The sequence below is a fragment of the Ochotona princeps genome, chromosome 26 (assembly GCF_030435755.1).
Source record: "Ochotona princeps isolate mOchPri1 chromosome 26, mOchPri1.hap1, whole genome shotgun sequence".
NCBI lineage: Eukaryota > Metazoa > Chordata > Mammalia > Lagomorpha > Ochotonidae > Ochotona > Ochotona princeps.
Genome location: NC_080857.1, coordinates 17542203 through 17559607, shown reverse-complemented (window position 1 = coordinate 17559607; position 17405 = coordinate 17542203). Strand labels below are relative to the sequence as shown.

Genomic DNA, 17405 nt, shown 5'->3' with positions numbered 1-17405 from the left:
CCAGCAGCAGGGAGGCAGTGCCCTCATTTCCCTGGTTACTATACTTGAGAAAACTGTTAAAAGAAGTGAAGTCTGGGGTTTGGTGGTGGCAGGGAAAGATAGTCCTTTGAGGGGCAAAGAGGAGAGTATGGATTGGGAACAGAGCCCAACTCATCTGCTTTGGAACCTGAAGGTTTGTGATCAGAAGGCGCCGTTGAAATCATTAGCTAGGCTAGATTGCTTCTCATGAGGTAGCATGTCAGTAATTACCAAGAAGGAACAAGATGGCAGTCCAGTCATCTTTTCATGTTGCTTTACTGGAAAAGGGTAATGACTGATGTTGAATATGCTCAGTGATAGAATGAAATATTCCTGGTCCCCTGCATTTACCCTGTGTAATGGAATTATGTCATTACATCATTATGTTGAAATGACTACTTTTACATGACTTTTTAAAATGTAACTTTTATAGTAGGTGCTCTAGGGATTAGAATAGGATCCTTTAACTCCTCCCTGCTTGGAGTTAATGTTGCATCTCTTCCTAGAAGTGGGAGGATTTTTGCAACAGTCTGAATCCCTTGACCTGCCTCCCATCTTTTGTGTCTCTGATGTTGTATATTTTTACATCACATATGGTAGAAACCCCACAGTCAGTCTGTCATTTTTACTTTAAGCCACTGTTATTTGGAGACACTTGGGATGTCTCTGAATCTACTCATTTCAACCTATCAGCCCAGGTTTCTGCCCGGGGCTCATTTAGATCCAACCTTAGGTTTTTTAGTGCTACAGGTGTGTCAAGAACAGCTTCTCTATTTGGTTTGTCCCGAAGGGTTGCCACTTCACCCTTGTTTTTGCAGGCTGTTTGCAAACAAATTTCTGTAGAATTGTGGACTTTGCCAATGTCCCCAGGCTGCTGTCCCCTGTCCCCTGGATTGGGTCACTTTCGATGATGTTACTCCTAGACATGTGTCTCTTCCCCTTCTGGCTGGACAAATTTGGCTTTCATCTTTCCTTTTGTGGCAGTTTGGCTATGATGTGCCATGCTGTGATTTGTAATAATGCTGTAGGTTGCTATTTCCCCCCAGAATTGGAAAATTTTAGGTTACTGTTTCTCAAAAACCTCTTCTGCCACATTTTCCACCTGCTTGTTCTTTGGACTCCCACTGCATAAAGGCCTGACTGCTGGTGTTGTCGCGTAGATTTCTGCTTCTTCCCTCTACCTGGAAGGTTGTTATTTTTCCCTCATCGTTATTCTTTTATTCTTCAAATTGGATGTTCATTATTTCTCTGCTATCTTCAAATTGCTGTTAAGTTCTTTAACTGAGTTTTCCATTTTAGAGACTATACTTTTAAATTCCAAGCTTCCATTTTCTCGCTTTTTTTTTTATATGTATAGAATTTGTTTCTTGCCTAGATTGCCCATGTGCTTATTCCTTCCTTGGGACTGTATTTGGTTTTTAAGTCTGAGGACATATTTATAATAACTTCTTTAACATCTTTGTCTGTTAATCCCAACCTTTGAGTCAGCTTGAGGTCAGCCTTTTCTTTTGACTGTGGGTCATGCTTTTTCTTTACACATTTAGTAATCTTTTGTTTATACATGGGAGAACATTGTGGATGATTCATTGTAGAAACGAAGGTTATGTTACCTTCCTCTGAAAAGGGTTGGCTTTGTTTTAGCAGTTAGTTAGATTATTTGTGGATATCTCAAATTTTTGGAAGCTTGGTTTGAGACTTCTGTTAGGTCTGTTTTGTTTTTGCGGTTAGTCCTGGAGTGAACCCCTTAGGCTTGGGACAGTCTTTTCCACTAAGGCCATTCTGTAACTTTATTGGAAAACTCAAAATGCAACCAAGCGCCTGGAATTTGGTAGAACTCCGTTTCCACGCTCCCTCTTCTCCATGGTGAGCAGTGACTGAGTTCTCATCTGTATTCAGCGTTTTTTGGTAACCTTTCAGCAAAGGGTTTTTATTGGATTTCCTGGAGTTTCCGCTGTGCGTGGGCAGTTCAGGTACTGAGAAGGGATGGGGGGGGGGAATGGGTTGTGAATGCAAATGTAGAACCTTCTTCCTTCCAAGATTTCTACCTCTGTATTTTTAGCCAGCACCAAACTTTTGTCCTCAAGATAATAAAACTGCAGCCTTCTACCCAAGTTCCAGCAGCCTGGTCTCTCTGACCAGACTGGAGATGAACTTGGATAAAATCCATGTAGATGTGGGTTTGTACCCAATGCGGTTCTTCCTTTGAAGGATCAAGTTCCCTCCAGTTTCTGCCTGCTTTTGCATGTCTTTCAAGGCCTTCATATGGATGTTTTATTTATTTTGTTCCAAAATAAATAGTTGCTGTTTCCGTGAAATTTAGTTGAGCGCAAACTGGTCTCCCATTACCCACCAGTTGCTCTTGGATTGTTCCAGAATACAGTGATTTTGTTTTTCAGTGGATATTATTAGTGAAAAGGGAATGAAAGTGGTTGTTGTAGAGCTGGCTTGTGACAGTTTTCTCTTGGGATCTATGACAAAGGTATCCGGAGATGTGAGCTGTTCAGATGGAAAGTGTTTGGACATCAGTAGCGCACTTGGAAGTCATGGTAAGAATCATGGGTAGGAAAGAGGACCCAGGATGTGAGTGAATGTCCATCAGATAGACACTCTATTAAACGTCTGTCTAACTGAGGCCTCTGAGAATAGAGGCTGGACAGTAGCAAAGAGACTGGTTGGGATGCCTGCATTTTATGTGGAGTACTGGGGCTCAAGTCTGGCTCGGTACTAGCATGCATCCCAGGAAGCAGCTACTGATGACTACAGCAGTCGAGGTCCTGCCACACGTGGACTGAGTTCCTAGCTCCCAACTTGGGCCTGGCCCAGTCCTGAATTTTTTTGTTTAGTTTGGGGAGTGAACCAGCAGTTGGGACATCTCTCTTTATCATTTTATATTTCTCTATCTTTCTAATAAATAAAAAGTTCTCTAGGATTGGATGGGTTGACATTGTGCTGCTTTTGGAGTAGGAGTTGTCTGTGGACAGCCTCAAGGTGAGCAGCAAAATTGGTTGATTAAGTGACTAAAAGTAAGCCATTCCGTTTGTGTTAGGCCATTGTTGCCTGGGTGGAGTAGAAGAGCTAATCCTTAGCCTCTCTGGTTTGAGAGAGAATGGGAAGAGAGCCTGAGAAACTTGTGGTTGAAGTGGTAAGCTGAAAAAGAGATTGTTAGGTCATTTAACATGGGTGTGGGAAGGGGTCTTGACCTGAATGAGAAAACCAACAGCAGTGTGATTAGTGTCTCTTGTGTTTATTTACTTTAAAGGACTCATTTAATCCCCGTTTGTGTTCTTCCTAACTTGGGTTGGAAAGTCCCCTGCTTTACTGACAGTGTGGTGAGAAGAAATGTGTTTTTTCCGGATGAAACATGGATTCCCAATGAAACTGTTGGACATGTGTAGACAGTGGGATGCTGGACTGTCTGACATTGTACCAACAGTGTCAGGGTACACTTAATAAGAGGCTGATAGAATTATGATTCCTTATGAAGGACTACACCATTGTAGTAAAATGGGGAAAATTTGTCAGTACGAAATTGTACCACATAATTCAAAATTCAAAATTAAAATATATTAAAAAAAGAAAAAAGGGCACAGTAAAGTGTATGCTGATGTGCTGGCCATGACATTGCTCTGTGCTTATAATATCTCTTCTTTGCGCTGCTACAATCAAAGCAAGATTTGCCATCTGAGACTTGTGGTGTCCTGGTGTCTCCACTGTGTGACCCAGAGTGGGGCTGGAGCTGGACATTGCTGCCTGGGTTTCCCTTGGTGGGGTAGGTGCTGGACCAGGTAGTGAACACTTCTTACCCCACTTCCTTAGCTGCCTTTAGGAATCTTGGGGAGAGATCAGATTTCCTAAAGCATTAATGCTGCTTGCATCCCGTTCTTGCTATCCCACTTTGGATTTGGTTGAGGTCTGAAATGTAGACTGTGCTGGGAAAAAAATCACAGGTGCCCAGAGGGTTTGCTCCTTAAGAGTGCTGGGAATCTATACCTTTAACATTGTATGCATTTCTGGCTACACACATGCTAGATTAATTTTAATAAATAAAGAGGAGTTACAAGAGAATGGAGAAAAAATGTAGATTTTGATTTATGATCGAAATTGAGAAGTTTTTTTTTAAGGATTTATTTTTTTATTGGAAGGCAGCTTTACAGAGAGAAAGATCTTCCATCCTCTGGCTCACTTTCCAAGAGGCCACAACAGCTGCAACTGAACCGATCCGAAGCCAGGAACCTGGAGCTCCTCTTTGGGTCCCCCATGTGGGTACAGGGTCCCAAGGCTTTGGGTCATCCTCTACTGTTTTCTCAGGCCACAACCAGAGAGCTGGATGGAAAATGGAGCAGCCAGGACATGAACTGGTAAAGAATCCATACAGGATTCTGACACGTGCAAGGTGAGGATTTAACCACTAGCCCATCGTGTCAGACCTGAGAAGAATGTTTATGTTGCCTGAATGTGTTGCAGTGTGAGAGAGAGATCATACTGGACTCAATTGTAGGATGTTAGGAGTCTTTCCCAAGCTTGGTGACAGCAGCTCCTGCCACACTCCAGAAGCCACTGTGCTGAGCTGCCAAAATCAGGGGGTTTTAAGCCTTCATTTTTAATCAGATTGAGAGCCATGCAGTTTCAGGCAGGAGGGCAGTTACCAGAACCCAAAGTTTTCCTGTAGTTAACTAACCTAAGATAGCACAACAGAGGCAGGAGGGGCCAGGTGCACGGAGCCTCCAGAGTAGTTTCTGTGCTGTCAGTTGTGAATGATGCAGAAAGCAGGAGGGGCAGGGTGCACTTTTTGTGCCTTCAATTAACGTGAATGGTATGAGAGGAGGTAGGAAGGGTGGGGTGTGGAAACTCCGTTTCTGTGCCCTGTTCGCTGTCAGTTAACCTGACAAGCAGCACAAGCCATCTGGAGGGTGTTGGAGGGGCTGTCTTGTGCCTGTTGTGCTTCAGGGACCCGATTCTTTTTTTTTTTTTTTTTAAGATTTACTTATTTTTATTACAAAGTCAGATATACAGAGAGGAGAGACAGAGAGGAAGATCTTCCGTCTGATGATTCACTCCCCAAATGACCGCAATGGCCAGTGCTGCACCAGTCTTAAGCCAGGAGCCCGGATCCTCTTCTGGGTCTCCCATATGGTTGCAGGGTCCCAAGGTTTTGGGTCATCCTCGACTGCTTTCCCAGGCCACAGGCAGGGAGCTGGATGGTAAGCAGGGCCGCTGGGATTAGAACCATCGCCCATATGGAATCCCAGTGTGTGCAAGACGAGGCTTTAGCTACTAGGCTTCTGCGCCAGGCCCTCAAGGCTTTTAATTTAGAATTGTCTCCAACCTCCTCCCTTGCTCAACCTACATGATAGCATCGAGTTTTTCCGTGGCTCAAGTTGTTGTGTAGAGTTTCCCATATTCCTTATTTGACTGATTCTTTCTAGTCACATTTGTCTTGTCCTTCACACCTGAGCTGGAAGTCAGTTAGGAAGGCCTGATTAGATTCCTGTGACACACTTTGGGCAGGAATTTTATTTTTCTGGGTGCTGCTGTGTGCTTCTGGTGGGAGCATGTCTTGTGCCATTCTTAATGCTGCGAAGCTTGATCACTGAATTAGGGTGCCAGTTAGATTCTCCATGGTTAAGGAACATTGTTTCCCAAGCAGCAAGGACATCAGGGTAACATCTTAGGTAACATGAGAATGCCCAGTTCTTGAGCAGTGTTTCCTTCATTTTTTTCAAAAGATTCCTGTACTTGCTTATTGGAACACAGAGTGACGGACCCTCTATCTTCTGGCTGACTCACCAGATGCCTGTGACAGCCAGGGCTGGGCCAGCATGGAGCCAGGAGCTGAGCTTGGAACTCTCCCACATGGGTGGTAGGAACCCAAGGACTCAATTCATCATCTGCTGGCTCCTGGGTCCATTAGCAGGATGCTAGATTGGCAGCCAAGAAACCAGGAGTTGAACTGATGCGCATGGACATTCTAAGCAGTGGCTTGACCCACTGTGTCACAATGCCTGCCTGTCATCTCATGGTCTATGTTTACATTGATGAGGATCAGATTTTTGGGACACCTGGATAGGATTAGCATTTTCATATGTCCATTTCATATGTCCAGTTCAGTTCACATCCTGGATGGTCGGTAACCTTCTGTGACCATCAGTGAGTGCACTGCGGGAAAGCTGAGGTCTGTTAGGAATTTGTCCTTCTGACCCTGGGTGAACCTGGCAGAGATGGGACAGTGCACGAAGACAGACTGGAAGAGAAGCTGCCTCCCCACGTCGGATGCACGTATTGCTGCGTGTCCATCTTTCAATTGTCCAGCTCAGAAAGAATGGCTTCCTGGGCTGGCCTTTCAGATCACTGGGGCAAAGCAGGGAAGTTTCAACATGGAGTTGTGATGTCCCTAGAAGCTGAAGGAGGGGTGGGTGGGCAGTTTGCCATGGATCATGCTTTATCACATGCCTTCCTGCTGGATATTCATATGTGTGTGTGTGTACCCGTGTGTGCACTGGCTGTTTGCGACAGGTTGCAGCTTTTGAGTCAAAGCTCTCAGCCTGATTCACATTCTGGGAGGGGGGTGAGGGTGGGATTCCTTCAGGACCTTGGAGTGTGTGTGAGAAGTTTCTAGACTCGAAAGGCTCCTTTTTTGGCACTCTAGCATCTTTTCTCTTTCGGCATCTTAAGCATCTGGGGGAACCATATAAAGATCAGAAGCGGGGCTGGCCCAGAAGGCTCTCTGACATGGTAATTGCAGTTGGTTGAATTGCGGCCTATTCAGATGAGACCATATAAAGAGGCCGTTTCCTGAATTTCCCGCTCTCTGCCTCTCTCAGGATCCTTTTTGTCAAAAGCTGGTATTTCAGGACCGAAGCTGCCAGTCACGTGCCTCCCACTCTTTCCTCTCAGCCATTGCCGGCCGCTGTTTATTTTTGGAGCAGGCACATTTTTGCTCCTCTTGAGGAGCTATGCAGGGTCCTGCCCCTCCCGTCTATCGGGCGGCAGCCTCCATTGGCCACGCTCAGTTCCCACACTGAGAGATGTGACTCCAGCTTTTGAGAGAAAGAGAGAGACCACGTGCAAAGAGGGGTGCACTGCCAGAGGGCCTTGTCGCCCACTCCCATCGCTGCCCCTCAGAGTGTTGGTGTGTTCTAAGACTGTTTCTCTTTTGAGCACAAGTCAGTTACCTGGCAGTAATTAGTCAACATTGGAAATCATCTCTCCAGCTGATGCCTTTGGGGATGTGCTTTGGAATTTCAGCAGCAGAGAAATGTGAAGAATAAGCCAGGGACTTCGAAATTCCACCATCTCTTCATCATGGCATTTAAGGTCCTTTGACAACTAATCCTTCCCTTCCTCTCCCCGCCCGCCCCCATCATGTGTTCCCCCCTCCTCTCTTGCATGGGAATAACAAGTTCACTTCTTCCAAAGTCAGCTCAAGCAGACTGCCAGCATCTCCCCAAATGCTCAGCCAGGGAAGGTTCTAGTGGGCTCCAGGTTTAGAAAATTAACGAAAATAAAAGCAATGATTGTCAGCCTACCTAAAGATGACATTTCCCATTTCCAGAGTGGGGCAAGATTGAATTCTTTCTCCTTTGAATGAGTGCTCCGTTGTATAAAAGACTCAGACACCAAAGATTGAAGAAAAAGTGAATCCAGTATTTGTTTCCTCTGACCCTACCCTGATGGGCAGGAAAGCAGAGGCCCGGTGTCACAGATGGGAAGATCTGTTACTGCAGAGCCTCCACGTCTCCCGAGGCCTGGCAGGAACTGGAGCTCTGCCGGTTGAGCTGTGAGGGCATGCCAGCTCCTGCAGGCCGTCAGCGTCTGCCCTGGCACCTCCCAGGAGTCAAAGCACAGAAGTTTTGGCAGCTGTCCCTAAAAGGAGCATCCACAGTGGCTGGGCCTGGGTGTGTGTCCTGTGTTTCAAATCGCCCTGAGGAGAGCGAGCGAGCAAGCCATGGGGCTGTGTCGGAAACAGAGCTAACTGGGTGTGTAGCTGTCACCAGACCGCTTAGAGTGGACAGACTGTCGCTGCCAAAGGACCCCAACCAGAAGCCAGCCACCTGCTTCCGTTCCACATGGATCGTTTGCACTTACTTTCAGGCTGTTGTGTTAGGATCAAGTTGCAGCACCTTCCACTGAAGGCCCACATTGCCAAGTCATGGATGCTGAGGGCTATCAGGAACTGTGGGTTCTTCCCTTTCTTGTCCCAGGCTTTGCCAGCTTACAGCAAATAGGCGTCGGCACTCACAACCTGTGGCTCCCTGGATTTTACCTGGGTTCATCTGTGCTTCCCAGTGTCTGACATGCAAAGAAGGAAGCAAAGGACCCTGAGAGGAGTGGGAGGACAGTGGGGGGCAGAGAGGGTCACACACTGGGCTTCCAGCCGTGCCAGATGTTCAGCCTCTGTGAGTGAAGTGGCTGCCAACACCATGGCAGTTTGCATACCAAACTTGTAAAAAAAACATTACACTTCCCCCCACCATCACTTAGGCACTCCTGTTTTTTCTCAAATCACCTGGTGTAGCTTTCACATCCCACTTCTGGTAGTCATGGGCACAGAGAGAGAATGCTGGACCAAAAGAGACAGTAGCAGCAGCAGCAGCACAGTGGGAGATGCAGTTGTCCCTTGACATTAGCAGGAAGGAGATCAGCCATCTGCCATGCTCACCTCTCATCTACCAGGTCGTACCTAGGTATTCCATTGTTTTCTAGAGTAGAAACTGGAAACTGACTTTCGTGCAGAAATCTTCCAGTTTTTAAGTAGCAGTTTCAATTTGAAAGTATGACCAACTCAACATGTGGCTACCAGTTTATCCTTATCACAAGATGGTCTTGTCTTTGGGTAAAGAAATGTGTATAAGGCGTTCTTTGCAAAAGCAGAGGAAAACTGCAGGCAAAGCTGAGTTAAAAAAAATCCTTGAAAGGTGAATTATTTCAGTTCCCTTTCACTGTTTTTTTTTTTTTTTTAAGAGATTTATTTTATTTATTTGAAAGGCAGTTAAAGAGAAATCGTCCATCCATTGGTTCACTCCCCAAATGACTACACCTGTCAGGACTGGGCCGTGCTGAGGCTAGAAACCAGGGACTCTATCCAGGTGTCCCACATAACTGCTGGTTGCCTAAGTGCTTGAACCGTCTGCTGCTGTCTTCCTGTGTGCATTAGTAGGAAGCTTGATTGGAAGCAGAGCATCTGGGATTCACACCAGGGCTCCCATACGGGATGCTGGGCATCACAAGCACTGCTTAACCTACTACACTACAGACTACCCGCTTCTACATTGCAAGTCTCCTCAAACACAGTACCCCACAGTTGGTAAGAACTCAAGAAAATTATGTCTCTGGATTCTGTCTCCATCTCCGTCTGTGTTCTGTGGCTGTAACAGAATACCCAAGGCCGTAATCTATACTGAATGAAGGTTTATTTTGGCTCACAGTTCTGGAGCTTGGGAAGTGTGAGTTTGGGTGGCCTCATCTCGGAAGCTCCACATGTTGCCTCAACTCAGGGTGGAAAGTAGAAAAGTGGGTTTGTGTGTGCAAAGGGATTACTTCAACTCAAAGCTAACCAATACAGTCCTATGGGAGTCAGAAGTCACAGGAAAAGAGACTGGCCTTGTGGCACAGTGGGCAAAGGTGCCACCTGCAGTGCCAGCAGACTGTATGGGCACTGGTTCATGTCCTAGAAGCTCTACTCCTAATCTGGCTCTTTGCTAATGGCCTGGGAAAAGCAGCAGAAGGCGGCTCAAGTGTTTAGGCCCCTGCATCCTTATGGGAGATCTGAATGAAGCTCCTGGCTTCGTTCTGGACCAGCCCTGGCTGTTGTAGCCATTCATGGCGTGAACCACAAGATGGAGCTGCCCTCCCTTCCCCACTGTAACTCTTTCAAAATAAATAAGTAAATCTTTTTTTTTTTCCCCAAAATAAAAAGGTAACAGTAAAAAAGCGTTAAGCCATTCACGAGGGTTCTGCCTGCCTAACCCAGACACCTGCCAGCATTGCTGTGTTGCAGACCTAGGCTTCCAACACATGAAATAAGGGGGAAAGGGATGCTAGGTGGGGAGGGAACATTTCAACCACAACAGGGCCTCTACTCAGCTTGCATTGTTTGGGGTTATTCTGACAGTGACTGATCTTTGCAGCTCTGATTGTTGTCTGAACAACTTGGCCTTCTAATTGGATCAAGCTGAGACTTCAGTTTAGTCAGCTGTGTCTTTAGGGTCGTGGAAAAGAAAGCCTCCCCTTTCAGCCTAGGGATGGGTAAGTACTGGATGGCAGGTACACCCATAGAAGGCCTCGTGGACATAGAAGCCCAGAAGTGGACTGGGATGCAATGGTGGGATTCAGTGCATCTTCTTGGGTTTCCCCCACAGATATAAACTCTGCCTTTCCACTTCTGTATTTTTGTTCTTTCTCACAGAAATAAACAGGAACCCTCAAGTAGCTTTGTTGCCTGCCTCTCGCTTGGATAAAAAAACTTAAATCTGCTTTCTCTCAAGTGCTACTGATGTTTCCCAGAAGTTAAGCTGGATGCCAAGTGTTACAGGACTCGGGGTCTTCTTAGTCGTTCCCAGCAGATCGGCTCCCTCTAAACAGAGTGCGTTCTTAGCAGGAGAGAGCATGGACCATGGCATGAAACAAGAACATCTGAAGTATAAAGACATTTATTTAGGCATGATCAGGACGTGCTTTCTTTAAAAATTCCAAGCTAGGCTTTCAAAGAAAGTGTCAGCAACCTCACTGTTGAAGCCCAGGCACGTGAGCAGACCACATGCTCTCTGCCAGAGAAGAACTGCTAATTAGTGAAGAAGCCCAGCTCAGGTTCTCTGTTTACCTGCTACCTCTGGCTGTTTATTGCTCTGCAGTGTCAGAGTTACAACAGACTTTATGCCCATGGAACAAAAAATCATTAGCTCCTAACTTTTATAGGAGAGATTTGTTAACCTCTTGTGTTAGGTTGTCCCTCAAAGAACTTACTTACACTGAACAAAATACTCATATGAAAAAAGAAAATTGATACATCAAAGACAAGTCCCCAGAGAATGGTAGGTGATTCAAAAAGAACTATTCTATACTGTTTTATCCAATGGAAATGACTTTGGGGATAGCTGACATTCCCTAGGTGCTCCTGTGACAAGCTACACAAACATTGGTCCATTTGGGGATCTAGCTGCATGTCCCTGCTGCAAGAGTGTGCCTCCTGCTCCGATTCTGAGTACATTCGTAACCCACTAAATGTAGTTTAGGATTTTACAGCAGGCCTCACTCTTGGACCTTTATTGTATTACTGTTATAAAAGCAGTCCAAGTTATATTAAAAAAAAAAACTAGAAAATGTACATTAGCAGAGAGGAGAAAGTTAGAATTGTCAGTGATTGGAGTCCCGCCCTAGGTCGGGCCCATAAAGCTGTTTAACACTAAATGTTATGTGTGAATCTTTGCATAAAATCATAAAAAATGAAAATACGTGGGACTTTATCCTAAGTACATACTCTAACATAGTCTTTCATTTGTTCCCTGGTGCCATTTGCTTGTGTGTTCTTCTGTTGACTTGATGCCTTCTTACCGGCCATGTTAGTAATTCTTCAGTGGTCACTGCTGTGCTTCTCTCTGATGTATTCCTTGGGGCTAAGTTCCTGGGTTAGGGATTGGTGGCTCATAGAGTGTGAACACTTTTGAGGTTTTCAAGTAGACATGCCTGGAGTGACCACTGGAAGCATGTTACCAGTTCTTACACCTGTCATGTGAGTGTGACAGCACTGAGATGTTCTCAGGAAGCCAGAGGGTTTTGGTGAGCCGGCTGTGGCTGTTGAATGCACATGTTGGGTGACAGTTATCTGGGCTTCTTTTTCCCTGTAGGAGCCCCCTCCCAAGCCGCCACGAAGACACGCAGGCTGGGCTGACGACTGCACGAGGTCATCCAAGTGAGTGCTGGTAGCTCCCAGACTGCAGGATGGGCGGGGTGGGACAGGAGCCCCACGTCCGTGTTGTTGGAGCATTACTGAGATGTAACTCACAGACCATACAGTCACAGAGGTTGCCGCATTTGCTTGTTCATTTATTTTTGTTTACTTGTATTCAAGGATGGGGATATTGATCTATTCCTTGGCCACAATCTGCCACACACTCAGAACAGTACCTGATTTTTGGTGGAAAACACGTTTTTTTTTTTTTTTTTTTTGCTGACTGAATAGCAGTGTGTGTAAACTAATGATTCCTCAGTGTTCCTTAATTTAATAAAATAAGTGTGCAACTTAGTCATTCTTAGGGCGGTCACAGAGTCATGTGAACACAATCAGTTCTAGCATACTGGGAAGTGAAGACACTGCGTAAAAGCAGGACTACCAGTGAACCTGTTAGAACCTGTTACATATACCTTGACAATATGATACTAGATTTCCTACCATCGCCTACACCAACAGTGTCATAATACATTTAAATAGCGAATATTGGACTTGTGGCTGTTGCTGAAGGACTACTCTATTGTAATAATATGGGGAAAATTGTAGGGGAGGAGGTTGTGGAGGGAGGAAGGTAAAGTGGATGGGGGAATTATTATAACTACAAAGACATATCATGGAAAATAATAATAAATAAATAATAAAATTTCAGTTATGAAAAATAATGCACACAGGAAAACAAAATCAGTTTGTGAACATGCTTTAATCACTGCTTCTCCCAAAGAAACCCTGTTCCTGTTAACAACTGTGACCACTGCTTATGGTCTGGGAGAGCAGTGGAGGACGGCCCAAAGCCCTGGGACCCTGCACCCGCGTGGGAGACCTGGAGGAAATTCCTTGCTCCTGGCTTTGGATCGGCGCAGTAGCGACTGTTGTGGTCACTTGGGGAGTGAATCATCAGATGGAAGATTTTTCTCTTTGTCTCGCCTCCTCTCTGTGTATCTGACTTTGCAATAAAAATAAATAATTCTTTTTTTTTAAAGATTTATTTATTTTTTATTACAAAGTCAGATATACAGAGAGGAAGAGAGACAGAGAGGAAGATCTTCCATCCGATGATTCATTCACTCCCCAAGTGAGCCACAACGGGCCGATGCGCGCCAATCCGAAGCTGGGAACCAGGAACCTCTTCCAGGTCTCCCACACGGGTGCAGGGTCCCAATGCATTGGGCCGACCTCGACTGCTTTCCCAGGCCACAAGCAGGGAGCTGGATGGGAAGCAGAGCTGCCTGGATTAGAACCGGTGCCCATATCGGATTCTGGTGCGTTCAAGGCGAGGACCTTAGCCGCTAGGCCACGCCGCCGGGCCCAAAATAAATAATTCTTAAAAAAAAAAAAAGATTTATCTTAAATCCAAAAAAAAAAAAAACAACAGCCAGACCTAGGCTGCTCTGAAGCCAGGAGCCAGGAGCTTCATCTGGGTGTCCTGTATGGGTGTAGGGGCCCAGTATATGAGCCATCCTCCACTGCTTTCCCAGGCACATTACCAGTACTAGATCAGAAATACAGTAGCCAGGACTTGAACTGGTACCCGTATGTTATGCTAGCATTACAAGGAACGACAGCCCAGCTGTAACCCAGTACTGGCCCCTTCTAGTACCATGAAGTATTTTTTCTTGTTTTTCTTAATTTTTTTCTCCCTTCCTTCACTTCCTCTCTTCTCCAAATTTCTGCTGCATGTACATACTACATATCCACAGAGTTGGATTTTTATTTCTGAACCGCTTGAAAGTAAGCTTTAGACATTGTATCAGCGCACACCTGACACTTCAGTGTACATCTCTCAAGATCAAAGTCAGGGTTAAGGCACTGTGCTACAGCAAGTTAAGCCCTACTTAGTGCAGCCCAGCACCCCATATTGGATTGCCTGGGATCCTGTCCCAATGCTGCTTTCTAACCAGCTTCCTGCTGATGTACTCCCCTGGGTGGGCAGCAGATGGTGGCTCAAGTACCTGGGTCCCTGTCACCCACATGGCCAGCCTGTTACCTGGCTTCCTCCTGCTGCAGGCCCATCTCGTGGGGTCATGCAACAGGGTTTTTGTTGGGGTTTTTAGCTCGCAGATGGACAGTCTTTCCCCTGCTTTCTCATTAACCTCCTCTCTGTCACTCTGCCTTTCAAATAAGTACATCAATCTTTAAAAAAAGATTAAGGACATTCTTTAGATAATCATAGTATAATGGTTACAACTAGAATACTGTGTAGCCATTTAGTAATATTTAATACATACCTTATATTTAAATCTCCCATTTGTCCCCAAAACATATAACCTTGGGACCTAATCAATTTACATGTTGCATTTGGTAGGTTTTTTGGTTTAAAATTTTTTTTCTTTTTTAAAAGTAAGATTTGTTTATTTGAAAAGCAGAGTCTACAGAGAGAGGAGAGACACCCAGAGCTGGGCCAGGCCAAAGCCAGGCGCCAGGGACTTCTTTAAAGTCTCTCACATGGGTGGCCCAGGGTCCTAGGCCATCTTCTGCTGTCTTCCCAGGCACAATGGTAGGGACCTGGATCGGAAATGGAGCAGCCAGGACCAACCCTGTTGGATGCTGGTACTGTAGGCAGAGGTTTAATGAGCTGCCCCTACAGCACTGGCCCTGTAGTTGATCATTTTGTCTCTTTGGTCCCTCCTAACCTAAAATAGTTCCCTCGCTTACCCCTTGCCCAAAGCATTGACTCCTTTGAGGAATCTAGACCAGCAGTCATATGGAATGTTTCAGATTCCGGATTTCTCTGACTTGACTCTTCACCATTGCATTGGACTAGAAGGTTTTTTGGCCATGACAGGTGAAATTGTACACTTGTCAGCGTATCAGATCAGGAAGGCCCTACTACCAGCCTGTCCCTACTGGCGTTCCTGAGTTTGCTCACTTGGTTTAGGCAGTGACCTGTCCAGCTCTGCCTTATGGAGGTCCTTTCTTTCTGTAGAAATCATTTGTGGACCCGGTGTGGTGGCCTAGTGGCTAAAGTCCTTGCCTTGAATGTGCTGGGATCCAATGTGGTTGCCAGTTCAAATCCCAGCAGCTCCACTTCCCATCCAGTTCCTGGATTGTGGCCTGGAAAAGCAGTTGAGGACGGCCCAAAGCCTTGGGACCCTGCACCCACATGGGAGACCTGGAGGAAGTTCCTGGTTCCTGCCTTCAGGTTGGCGCAGCACTGGCCATTGCAAACACTTGGGGAGTGAGTCATCAGATGGAAGATCTTTCCTCTCTGTCTCTCCTCCTCTCTGTATATCTGACTTTGCAATGAAAAATAAATAAATCTTAAAAAAAGATCATTTGTGATGCACCAGGGTGCTGCTGGGAGTCCTGCTCACCACCAGCCTTTCATCTAGTCATCTCAGGCACTATCCGTGATCCACACCCAAAGCAGTTCTTAGAATATTAAGCATTGCAAAATGTCAGTTTTGCTATAAAGAACAATTTTCCTTTTTCTCACTTCTTTCTTTTGCTGTCTATTTTTCACATCATGAATTATGGGGTTTTTGTTGTTGTTTATTGTGTTACAATCTATTTTCAGTATTATTGGGGTTTTTTCTTTTCTTGTTATAATCAGATGCTAATAATACTGAGATGATTCCGAGGCTGGCCAGGGGAGCTCGTTCAAGTTCTCTGCCTCTGGTCCTCGCTGCTCGTGTGGGAGCATTTGCTTGCTCCCTGAGACAGGGAGCCTTTCTGTGGTTACCTTGTGTTCTCCTTGGCTGGTCCTGGAGTCAACCACTTCTTCAAGGATCCCTGGCTGCTTTTGGCAGAGAATCATTTCAGAATTCAAGATCTGGACACGCACTGCTCATTGCTGTTGGGAAATTGCTGCTTCTTGGCTTTCTCAGAACTGAGCTAGGAATTAACATTTTTCGAAATGTCCTCTATCCTTTGAAATGCACAAGTAGTTTCACAATTCCTACACGAATGTCATTTCTAATCATAAATCTCCCAAGTAAGACTCCAGGTTTTATTACAGTTCTTTTGTCCTTAGAATGTATCACATGGATATTCAGAATACTGTTTTTAGAAGTTATCTGACTTCTAAAACCATGCGAGTTAGCATTCCAATTGAATATAAATTGGGTTTATTTATTTCCCTTGTGTTTAGTTTTAAGGTTTCCCCCATTCTTTTTTATTTACTTAAAAATATTTATTTATTTTTGTTTGAAAGATTTATGGGGACAGGAGGAAAGAAGGAGAGAGAGAGAGCGATGAGAGATCTTCCACCCACTGGTTCACTCCGCAAATGGCCTCAACGGCCTGAGCTGGGCCAGTCTGAAGCCAGGAGGCAAGAGTCTGGAGCTTTTCCTGGGTCTCCCATGCTGGCTCTGGGGCCCAAGGACTGAAACTGCCCTTCACTGCCTTCTCAGGCCATAAGTAGGGAGCTGGATCAGAAGAGGAGCCGACAGGACTTGAACCAACACCCATGTGGGATGCCAATATCAGAGGCACAGGATTAATCTATTATGCCATGGTGCTGGCCCCCATTTAATTTACTTTTTGGATATTTACAACATTTACATAGACTAAAAGTTATACATCTGTAAAATGACACACGTAGGAATCTCTACTCCTGCCCTCGTACCTTCTACTTCATCTGTATCCCTCCTGTGTAGTTGGCCTGTTCACTTATGATCTATCAGTCCTGTTCTTCAGTTTGCAGAAATCAACATACAAATGTTTCTTTTTCAGTTTTTCTTTGCAAGAAACTAAGGGCCACAGGCCAGATGCCCGAGATTCACTTTTAAAACATGGATCTCTGATCCATGTGGAATTTATTCTGGTATGTGATAGGGAAGGGAGTATGGGTCCAATGTTGTCTTTTTTTTAAGTAGCTATTATTCTAGCACCATTTATTTTTATTTGAAAAGCAGATTTACAAAAAGGGAAGGAGATACCTATCAGTTCACTCCCCAAAATGGTCACAAAGGTTGGAACTGGGCCTGTTAGGAGCCAGGAGCCAGGAGCTTCTTCTGGGTCTCCCACATGGGTACAGGAGCTCAAGGATCTGAGTCATCTTTTACTGCTTTCCCAGACACATTAGCAGAAGACTCATTCTTCCCTAGTGGTTGGAAAAGCCACCTTTATCATAGTATCGTTCTTTGTATGCTCCGAGTCCACTTTGGACGTTGTCATTCTGCTCCAAGGGTCTTCCTCCCTTTTCATCCACCATTAAGCACCTCCCTAGCTTCATTTTAGAACACAACATTGATTTATAGTGTTAAGCAGAAACAAGACATTGGCCTGGAAGTGTAGGCCTCATATGCCAATAAAATGCCAATGAATCTTACAGAGGAGCCTCACTTTTCTAAGTTGTTAGGGACTTCAGTGTTTGTAATTCTTAGAATTTAAAATATGGAAATAAGACACATGTTCTGTGTGCTTCCTAGAGAACCGAAGGTTATCTCATGTGTTCCTCAGGGGAAGCATTAGGATTTTTCTAGCTCCAGTTTGTTTCCTC

At 45.2% G+C, this 17405-nt stretch overlaps 1 protein-coding gene across 1 annotated transcript in view; it reads left to right on the top strand.

Annotated features, from left to right (window-relative positions):
- The window catches only part of IFT43 (intraflagellar transport 43), a 72119-nt gene that overhangs the window by 15784 nt on the left and 38930 nt on the right, over nucleotides 1–17405 (top strand). The window contains exon 3 of the mRNA XM_058655527.1: nucleotides 11862–11926. Within this exon, the coding sequence (XP_058511510.1) occupies nucleotides 11862–11926 (65 nt within the window). The remainder of the gene's footprint in view (nucleotides 1–11861; nucleotides 11927–17405) is intronic.